Genomic DNA, 10,960 nt, shown 5'->3' on the forward strand with positions numbered 1-10,960 from the left:
AAAAACCAAAAAAAAAAAAAAAAGTTAAGTTCATTAATAAGACTGGAAGTATGGCAGAGTGGTAGATCATTTGCCTTATAGGGGCAAGGCCAGAGCCTTATCACCACACACATGATTAATAGTAAGGTAATTTCACAGTTAACCTCTAGACTCTCCCTGGCCCCTCTGTAAGGAAAAGGACCCAAGGATTGGGCTCAGAATGTTCTGGAGCGGTCTGAACCATGCACATGCTCATATACGTACAATGACTAGCTGCCTTCTGTTCTTTCCTGGAACACAGAAAGAGAAAAGATGCTCAAGACTGGGTAGTCTTAGCTTAGTGGGAGAGCATTTGCTAGCAAGCACAAAGCCCTGGTTCCATCCCGGCACTATGAAAAAAGCTAACCTAAACCAATACCAAACTCAGATAAAAAATTTTAATTGGTAAACATAGGAGCACAGGTCCAAAGTATTAACAAGCAAAGTCTATCCCAGGAATGAAATTCATTGTTCTAATACCCAAAGAAGAAAAACCATGTAGTCATCTCATTAGAGGGTAAAAAAGAGCATGAGAAAAACTCTATAACCAGCCAGAAATAGCCTGGACCCACCTTAGCCAGATAAAGCCTATCTCTCTGGAGCCACAGCAAACACGTGCCTCAGGGGAGTGATCAGAAGTCCCACCTCGGCAGGAATCAGATAAGCCTCCCCTTATCGGCAGTGCCGAGCTCCACTCAACTTCCAGATAACAATGAGAACAGAAAAATGCTTTTCAAACCCCACTCAGAAATAACCTGTGTTGCTGTTTTAGTATGTCCCCCACTCCAGGTCCTGTGTAGCCCAGGTTGTCCTCAAACTCACTATGTAACCAAGGCTTGCTTGAACTTCTTGATCCTGCCTCTTCCAGCTCCCAAGTGCTGGGATTACAGATCAGCCTCACCATGCGTGGGTTTTCTCTTAATGCTATTAGTATACATGTATTGGGGGTGGGAGTATAGCTCAGTGGTGGAACATGGTGCTTAACATGCACCAAGTCCTGGGTTCAGTACATACTCTAGACTCCTTCCCATTTACCCATTCCTGTGTCTGCTTCTCTAACTTCTCACCGCCCACCCCTCCCTGTAGAAGAATGCCTGCGCCATGCTGAAGGACGGGACTGCAGGGTCACACTTCATGGCTTCCCCTCAGTGTGTGGGCTACAGCCGCAGCACAGCGGCCCCCCTCACCATGACCATGTGCCTTCCCGACCTCAAGGAAATCCAGCGTGCTGTGAAGCTTTGGGTGAGGGCACTGAATGCCAGGTCAGTCTACATCGCCACAGACTCTGAGAGCTATGTGCCAGAGATCCAGCAGCTCTTCACAGAGAAGGTACGCCTGGCCTGGAGGGAGCACAGTGGGGAGGGAATGGAAACAAGGCTCCGCTAGTCCCACAGCTGGCACACCTGCTTCGTGCTCCCCCCCACCGGCCCTTCGCCTGGTTACACACTCCTCTCCTAACCTTCCTTCTGTCCACAACTCAGACATCTCCGAGTTCTCTCCAGTTTTCATTCCACTCCAGAAGTTCACGCATCCCTCCTGGAGTCTCCATGGCCCTTTCTTTCCTTGAGGCACGTTCTAGACCACCCAAGACTAGTGTAGACCTCTCTTCTGTTCTCTGAGGTTTCCCCTAGTGCACTGACCTCTGCAGGCTGTCACCTGTCTCATCCTAGTATCTAAGACAGTGCCTGACACATGGTGCAGATGCTTTGTTGAATAAGAACATAGTGGACTCTGAGAAGGATTCACAGTTGCTGAGAAGTTAAGTGCATATACTCTGTTTTGATTTGGTTTTATTTTTGAGGCAGGGCCAGGTCTCCTGTAACCTAGACTGGCTAAAAAATGTAATAGGTAGCTGAGGATGACCTTGAACTCCTGATCTTCTTACCTCCACTTCCATCCAAGTGCTGGGTTACAGGCCTGCACCATCTCACCTGGCTTAAGAAATATACTCTTGAATTCTACTCACTGTGAGCTCTCTGTGCTTGTTTCCTCATCCAAAGCGTGTGACCCGAAAGCACTTGTCTCCCGCAGCATCCCGCGGATGTAAAGTAATGCTCAGTAGTTAGCGCTCCTTAGCACCAGAAATGAATGAAAGGGACGGTCTTTGTGCTCAGGGACTGTCTCAGGAAGTGCTGCCCAACAGCAGAACTTTTCTAGTACCAGGGAGCAGCAAGTGGTGAGTGAGTGTGCCTCTGTGTGGTGGCTAAGCGACTAGTGAGCATTCAGGGGACCAGAGTAACTGAGGACCTCAGATGCTAGGCTGGCCTTAAGAGGAAGATGGTAGGAAGATGAATTTTTAAAAGATGTGTGACGAAGTATAATTTAGAGGTTGTCAAGGGCTTATGTAAAAGTGTTTTCAAGTCTTAAGAACTCCAACATATAGAAATAGATAAGAGAATATTTATTTGAATGTTTAAAATCAAGGGGGAGGCAGACATTGGGAGCTCCTGGCCTTACGTCATTGGATGCCTTTCTGTCCTTTCACTTGCTCCACCCCCTAAAAAAAAGATGCTCCAACCAACTAGGAAGTGTGTGGCCGGTGCCCTCTGGTCTGTCCTGCCCATTTCCTACATAGAAAATCAGCTGAGAGCCCTCTGGTCCACTCACTACCCCTGCATGCTGTAGTTGAGGAATGGGCTTAGAAGGGGCAGAACTTACCTATGAGGCCCCAGAGCGAGCCAGCTGTGGCTGGAGTGACAGAGCTGGTAAGTTCAGGGAGTGGGTGGGACTGTTTGGGGGGTTTTGGTGAGATGACAGTGATAGTGTCCCTACTAGAGCCCAGGCACCTTGGCGGAACAGCAGAGCCCTTCCAGGCAGAGCTGAAGCATGGAGAGTCCCAGGGAGTTTCATGAGCTGTAGGGTTGATGCATTTGTTAGGCCATGAGCCTCTTGATATTTCCTACTTCCTGTTCCTGTGCTGGTGTTCTTGCCCCACCCCTGCCCCCACCCTCAGCCCCATTTCCCATGGGCTCACTTTCTACTCTCCTCCTCCCCTTTGTGATGTGTGACATTTGCATGTGTGTCCACACACATGCAGATTTGTGTGTGGAGGTCAGAGCACGCCAGGCACCATTTACCTTTTGCTTTGAGAAATGCTGTCTCACTGATCTGAAACTCACCAAGTAGACCATGCTGGCTAGCCAGCAAGCCCTGAACTACCTGCCTCCTTTCCCAATGCTGGGATTTTGAGCACACACCACTAAGGTAGCTTACTTTCTTTAAAAAAAAATAAAATAAAAATAAAAAACACAGTATCACTATGTAGCTGTATCTGGTTTTGAACTCAAGGAGATGCACCTGCCTCTGCCTCCTGAGTGCTGGGATTGATGGCACCAACCAAGTGTAGCAGTGCTGATTTTTAAATATGCATTCTGGGGGTGGAATTCAGGTCTTTTTGCTTGCAAAGCAAACATTTTTCGGACAGAGCAACCTCCCCAGGTCCCTTCTTTGTTCTGAGTGACACCTTACACCTTTAAACTAGGAACCCAGATGAATGAAATGTGGTCCTGCCTTCAGGACCACAGCCTAGACTGGAGAAGACTTTGTGGGTGGCAAACAGGAGTGAGGACAGGGTTTGTCAAACCTGTGTATGTTGAGACTGAGCAGAGCAACAAAGGTCCAGGTCAGGTCCCCCAGGCCAGGGTGTTAACAGAGATAGTCACGTACCGGAGTGCGTGGTGGGGGCCTCTAAGAGCCTTGGGAAGGACTTATTTAGAGGTGTGCCACGTGATCTGAAGTGAAGGGTGATTGGCAGTTACCGGTTACAGAGAGGCTTGCCCGTGTCTTAGGTATGGTTACTAGTGCCACGATAAAACACCATGGCCAGAAGTAAGTTGGGGGTGGTGTTTGGTTTGAGCTTTCACATCACTGTTCATCATCGAAGGAAGTAAGGACAGGAACCTGGAGGCCATGGAGGCTGATTACTGACTTGCTTAGCCCGCCTTTGTTTGTTTTTGGTTTTTCAAGATGGGGTAACTTTGTGTAGCCCTGGCTTTCCTGGAACTAGTTCTCTAGACCAGGCTGACCTTGAGCTCACAGAGATTCACCTGCCTCTGCCTCCCAAGTGCTGGAATTAAAGGTGTGTGCCACCATCTCCCGACTAGCCTGCTTTCTTATTAGAACCCAGAACACCAGCCCAGGGTTGGCCCCACCCCCAATGGGAGCCTTCCCACACCAATCACTGTTTAAGAAAATGGTCTGGCCGGGCGGTGGTGGCGCATGCCTTTAATCCCAGCACTCAGGAGGCAGAGGCAGGCGGATCTCTGTGAGTTCGAGACCAGCCTGGTCTACAAGAGCTAGTTCTAGGACAGGCTCCAAAACCACATAGAAACCCTGCCTCGAAAAAAACCAAAAAAAAAAAAGAAAATGGTCTGCAGGCTTGCCTACAGCCCAGTCTTCTACAGGCATTTCTTCAACCAAGGCTCACTCTGCTCTGGTGACTCCAGCTTGTGTCAAATTGACATAAAACTAGCTAGGACACCTCATAAAGGAAGAGTATTTGTAAAGGTCCTAAGGAGAAACAAAAAGGGAGGGCGCTTGGCAGATGGTGGCTGTCGCTGTAAGGACAGTGGGTGATGGAAGAGCTAGCCTGAGCAGGCCTTATCAGGTGCATTGATGACTTGCCATCCTTATCTGAAAGGCCCAGGGCACCTGTAAAGGGTATGCAGTTTGGATAACAGGTCAGGGGACATGGGTGTCTCAGAAGTCTCTTACAGCAGTTCTGTAGTGACCAGACCAAAAGAGGCAGTGAGAGACAGGGAAGAGCTATTGAAGTTGGTCAGGCCAGGGAGAGGTAGCCTCTCACAGGAAGTGACTTGCCTCTGCAAAGGTCACAGGGGTCAGTAGATGGTAGTGACCTACCTTTGCAAAGGTCACAGTGGTCAGTAGATTGTAAGGACATCGGGGCTGGTAATGCTACTTGGAAGAGGAGGGCATCTTGACAGCAGGATGAGGGGGGGAGCATGATCCTTGCTCCCGTGTCCAGCTTGAGGGAAGCAAGCAAGCAGTGCATAGCTGACATGAGGGGTTTCTTGGGAGGACTATTTGATGCTGGGACTAGAACAACCCAGGGCCTTGTGCTTACTAAGGTCACATGAGTACACCTCCAAGCCTGGGCAGCCTTTCAGTGAGTTGTGAGGGCACTGTAGGGTAGGCAGAGGAAGGTTCCATCCAGTAGGAGCCGTGTAATGATGTTTTATTTGTGATCTAACAAAGCTTGCCTGAAGATCAGAGTGCAGAGCCACTAGTTAACCATTGAGGCCAGGCAGTGGTGGCGCACACCTTTAATCCCATCACTAGGCAGGTGGAGACAGGAAGGGATTTGGCTGGGCAGAGAGAGGAATAAAAGGTGGAAGGACACAGGAGCTCAGGGCATTCAGTCCTTATAGAGAGGATACCCTATTCGGTCTGAGGATTTCGTAGAGGTAAGAAATAGTGGCTGCTGCTCTGCTTCTCTGATCTTTCAGCTTTCACCCCCTAATATCTGACTCCAGGGGTTTTTACTATTAAAACCAATTAGAAAACGTGCTATAGGAAGCTCAGGAATCGCTCAGGGAGCTGGGCTGGAGACAGGACTCAGGTGGGCACACTTCAAAGACATCAGTGCACATCTTCATCCTCTCCAATCTTCCCTCTGTCTGAAACTTCAGTCAGGAGAGGAATGTTGAGACTGGCCTGTTGGCACCTGCTCATGCTCTTACCTTCCTCCCTACAGGTGAAGGTGGTGAGCCTGAAACCTGAGGTGGCCCAGATCGACCTGTACATCCTTGGCCAGGCTGACCACTTCATTGGCAACTGTGTCTCCTCTTTTACTGCTTTCGTGAAGCGGGAGCGGGACCTCCACGGGAGGCAGTCATCCTTCTTTGGCATGGACAAACCCTCTCAGCTGCGGGATGAATTTTGATCCCACCTGGAGTCCCCAGCCAGACTTGGCAGCTAAGGATGTCCTGGGACTGTAAGCGCCTCTTCTCTCCTGGGAGAGATGGAGAACAGTACCAGGGACTTCCTAGAAGAGGAAGGCATTCCATCCCAGACACGGACTTCCATTCTCTCCCGCCGGAGCTGCTCTCAGCTACCTGTGCTTCCAGGGAACACGCACATACAGAGCAGCCCACCTCTGGCCTGGGCTTGCCCTGCTCAGAGCAGCCTGCAGTGCTGAACTCTCTCAAACAGTTACTTCATAAAGAGGAAGATATTTTTTTATAGGGTTTCTCGACTCGGGTGTCAAGGAGGGAGGGAGGAAGGATTGAGGTTAAGATGATCTCTTATAGCCCAGGCTGGCCTTGAACTCCTGGTCCTCCTGCCTCTACCTCCTAAGTGCTGAGATTACAGGTGTGTAGCAAGACACTCAACTGATCTCTATAGTTTTGATGCAAAGCCATGACTACCTGAAAACTCATCCTTGTTTTTAAAGTCCATGGACTCCCTGAGCAGAGATACCTAAAGTGACCTTATAAATACAAAGGCAAGGAGCAGGTGGCCTATTGGCCGCTTTTCCAGGGATTCCCTAAAGGACCCTTAGACTCATCCCCACTGCAGGCCCAGCCACCATCATCCCTGGGCTGCTCTGTGGTGAACACTGCAGGTTGAAGTTAGCAGTTATGCAGTGTTCTGCAACAGGTGATGGTGTTAGGGCCTCAGCACCATCCCTGGGCAACCAGGGTGCTGGAGGCTGCTGTCTGGTAGATCCTTCTCCCAGCCTCTGCCTGTGGTCTCAGCCCTCACGTAGCTGCTCCCCAAGGACTGCACTCCAAGCCTCCATTAGTGCATAGAAGCCTTGTGAAGCCCCAGCTTGGGAACAGCCTTTGCCCTTGCAGCCAGTACACTGCTGGGGTAGTGAGGTCTTTCTGAGAGTACAGTTCTCATTCCTGAGAGCCTGCGAGTTTTCATCCGGTGGATCTAAATCCACCTTGCATGGGGACATTGAGAGGTGGGGGCCTCGGTGTGTGACCTTGCAGACCATCCTGATTGGTACAGAGTTCCTGAAGTGTGGCAGGCACTGTACGATGTCTGTTTGTGCCCTGTAAGTGTTGTCTTGACAGGTTATAAGCGTCAAGTCAGCTAGTACACATTGTAAATGTGAATGAAAGAGACCAAGTTCCCTGTGTAACGGTTGTGGGGTTTAGCTGATGCTTATTGCCAGCTTTCCAGGCCAGGCACTGTGCTAGTGCCTTATGCGCATCCTCTTGTTTACTTTGGCCCTGCTATTTTCCTTCTCTTTTTTGGAGGGGGGGAGATGAATGATTCTCCCAGGGTGCACAGCTGTGGGTGGTGAACTAGATCGGGTCTTCTAGAATTCAATTCTGTTTGCTGCTAGACTCTGCTCCGCAGGACACCTGGGGAAACGGTGGGCCACCCTGGCTGCTGCTGTATACCTGCTGTTGACTTCCACTGCCAGCTCGAGGACCAAGCCTACCAGTAGCTTCCAGCCCTCTGGATAGCTCTGTGATTTCATTCAGGAAGTGTTTACTGATCACCTTCTATGTGCAAGGAAAGAGGGATGCAGCAGAGAAAGCCTCAAAGGATCAGGAATGCATCCAGAAAGGAAGGCAAAGCTTGTGTACTTTGGATGGGGAGTCCTGCAAGAAAAGCCACGGCTGTGCGTACAGGGAAGCCATTTTAAGTTAAAAGAGAACTTCCGCACATGCAAGGCCCCAGGCTGGCCGGTGGGGGTGCAACGAGGGATCAGCGAGACAGTGAGGGGGCAGGAGTAGACAAACACTTTGAGACCACAGGGCCTGCTCACAGGTTTTAGACAGAAGAGGGAGACCTGGCCTGTGCTTCTGAGAAAACGGATGAGAGGAGGGTAAAAGCCGAGGCTGGTGCTGGCTGGGTGAGCAGCCTGCCCATTGTGCTGGAGGTGGGCTGAGAAGCCACAGTCTCAGCATAGCAAGTTATTTTTGTAATTCAGGTTTTTTAAAGATACCAATCTACATAACCATGTTTAATGTCTTGGGTTTTTACTTAACCACACATTGTGTTTTCACTGCTCACACATAGATGAATAAATGCTTTTAATTATGTAAACTTTATTATGTGTTCCATACATAGTTTGTGATTCACCTTAAATGTGTCCTCAGTTTTTACTACTGTGATTCGAAAATGACTACCTGCAAAGCTTTTTCTTTAAGATGATGCAAATTACGAAAAATTATGAGCTGGGTCGTGGTAGTGCACGACTTTAGTCCCAGCACTCAGGAGGCAGAGGTGGGTGAATCTCTGAGTTCAAGGCCAGCCCGGTCTACAGAGCAATTTCTCTGTTTCACAAAGAAACCTTTCTCAGAAAAAAAAGGGAAAAAAAAACCAAAAGTTGTGAATTTAATAAACTGATTTCACAGTTGTCAGTATTTTACCAGCTAGGGTTTTTTTTATTGTTTTATTCTCTTTGGAGGGTCTTCTGTCTCCCAGTCTGGCCTTAAGCTCTTGATATAACCAAGGCTTGTGATAGAACCCCAGTCCTGTCTCAGCCTCACAAGTGTGGGATTACAGGTGTGAGCTGACTCGCCCTGAGTCTTTAAATGAATCAGCATGGGTGCCCAGGGAAATGCCAGCAGGGTCTTGCAGTGAGGAAGTGGGGAGAGAAGAGCCTCCCTACCACCCCAAAGACCCGAGCTACAGGAGGAGGTTGAGTTTAGGTAGGGCTGTTTTTGTATTTCATCTCCAAATTCCAGGCACTAAGGCCATGGGTACCCTTTCTGTGGAGTCCTGCAGGACAAGGCACTGAGTCCACTCCCATCATTGGCCCCAGAAGCCTAATCCTCTGGGGGCAGGAGAGCCCTCCTCCCCAGGTGACTAAGCTCTCAAATTCCTGTTTGCTCTCTGACAACAGCTGGGAAAGATGGTCTCACCTTGAGCAAACAGTGTAGGAAAGCACAGGCCAACACTTCTGGAAGGCAGTGCCCAGCAGGGCTGACAGACTCCCAGGACTGCTTCAACCCCGACTGAGGCCTCCAAGACTCCCCAGGCATGTCAGGTAGGAAGGATGGCTTGACCTCTCTGGCAGCCCTGTGCCCACTGCACACAGTGGAAGCAGCAGCTTGAGAAAGCTGAGCAGCCTCCTGGAATGACCATGCTCTGTCATCACCAAGTATCTGCGGTGCATTGGCTGCAACTGCAATTTCAGTTCTCACAGTGGCCCAGCAGGGCAGAGTGGAGTGATGTCTCCCATGGGCTTACAACTCACAGGTTGGGGGCGGCATTAATATGTGCAGTTTTTAAGTTTTTCCTTGTTAAATTCAAGGGCCAGTGAGATGGCTCATTGGGTAAAGGCACTTGCTGCCAAACCTGAAGAACTGAGTTTGATCCCTGGGACCTACACTGTAGGAGGGAACCAACTCTTCCGAGTTGCTCTCTGCCCTCAACATACATACTGTGCGCATGCAAACGCACACGCACACTGAATAAGTAAAATATAACAGTAAAGTTTTAAAAAATACATTAATTCAGTTTGTAGAGTGTTGCAGCACATACTTTTAATCCCATCACCCTGGGGGCAGAACAATCTGAGTTTGAGGCCAGTCTGGTTTACCTATCCAGTTCCATGCCAGCCAGGGCTACACAGACCTATTTTCAAAAAGAGAAAAATAAAAATTAAATTTAAAACAAGCCAAGAGGCTGGGAAGATGGCTCCGTGTATAAAAGCAGTGTATAAAAGCTTGCTGTCCAAGTGTAAAGACCTAAGCTCAAATCCCCAGTGTCCACAGGAAAAGTCAGACATGGCCATTTATGACTTTAACCCTGGTATTAGGGGGAAGGTGTAGATGGATCCTGGGAACTCTGGCCAGCCGGGTTAGCGGCACTTGTGAGTTTCATTGAGGTACCTCGCCTGAGGAATTGAGGTGCTCCCTCCTGAGGAATTGAGGTGCTCTCTCCTGAGGAATTGAGGTGCCCTCTCCTGAAGAATTGAGGCAGAGTCGGTAGAGACACGGATGCCCTTCTCTAGCCTCTGGATATGCTCACACAGGCACACTCAAAGCAGGCATGCACCACATAGACCACACATTAAAAACAAGAAGCTGGGTGTGGTGATACACTAGGAAGGCAGAGGCAAGCGAATTGCTGCAGGTCAAGCCCAGCCTGGCCTGCATAATAATTTCCAGGTCGGGCTGGGCTACATAATGAGACCTTGTCTCAAAAAACTACAAAACAAAAACAAAGAAGGCAAATTGAAGCTGACAAGATAAATGAGGTCTTAATGTTTTTGGACTGGACTTTAAGGGATATGGGACTAGCCTGTCAAAGCCATCCTTTCCTTCCAGGCTGTGACTTACTTGACTTGCAGCCAGTGACTGAACCAGGGTTCATCTGAAGCTTCCTAGGCTACAAGCCAGGCATATACAGCTCTGGAGTGGAAATCCGCATGTTCAGATCTGAGTCCAGCGCCTTCTCCCCAAAGCCCATGAAAACCCAGAGAAGTAAAAACATCCAGCCGGAAACCTGAGGGAATCAGATGGTCCAACATGGTCTGTTTTCATCAGAACTGGAGTTTCAGAAATACTGGGCTGTCCTCCCCAGGTCTGCTGAGTCACGCCCCTGGGGAGGGAGGCTTCTGGGAAAGGGTTTTTGTTGCCGCTGTCCTTGCTGTTCACCTGGTGATGCCTGTGGCCTGGCACTGCTGCTCAGTAAAGGTTTTTCTGTAGAAACCTGCCATTCATGCCTACTGTTGCTGCCAACATTTCAAAGAAAGTGTTCCTTCCACAACAATCCGTTCCCAAGCAGAGATTAGAATTAAATCTCACAATGTAGAATTTGTCGCCCGGTTATGGTCCTACCCTGTTGGATTCCCAACCCCAAGCATCCTCCACCACTCTCCCCTCCCCCAACTCCGGTAAGGAGAGGAGAGAAGAGGAGGGAAGCTTTACTTTCAGACTAGTGGGCACTAGCTCACCGCTCACCAAGGCTGTACACTAGGTTTCTTTGAAGTGAATAGAAAGTGGGGAGAACT

The 10,960-nt window shown here is 49.3% G+C and overlaps 1 protein-coding gene across 1 annotated transcript in view; it reads left to right on the forward strand.

Moving 5' to 3' along the window:
• The window catches only part of Pofut1 (protein O-fucosyltransferase 1), a 27,100-nt gene extending 19,065 nt beyond the window's left edge, over positions 1-8,035 (forward strand). Inside the window, exons 6-7 of the mRNA XM_005363223.2 lie at positions 1,105-1,347; positions 5,732-8,035. Coding sequence (XP_005363280.1) covers positions 1,105-1,347; positions 5,732-5,920 — 432 coding nt within the window. The 3' untranslated portion in view covers positions 5,921-8,035. The remainder of the gene's footprint in view (positions 1-1,104; positions 1,348-5,731) is intronic.
• Positions 8,036-10,960: the final 2,925 nt, after the last annotated feature.

This window comes from Microtus ochrogaster, linkage group LG8 (genome assembly GCF_000317375.1).
Source record: "Microtus ochrogaster isolate Prairie Vole_2 linkage group LG8, MicOch1.0, whole genome shotgun sequence".
In the NCBI taxonomy this organism is placed as follows: Eukaryota; Metazoa; Chordata; class Mammalia; order Rodentia; family Cricetidae; genus Microtus; species Microtus ochrogaster.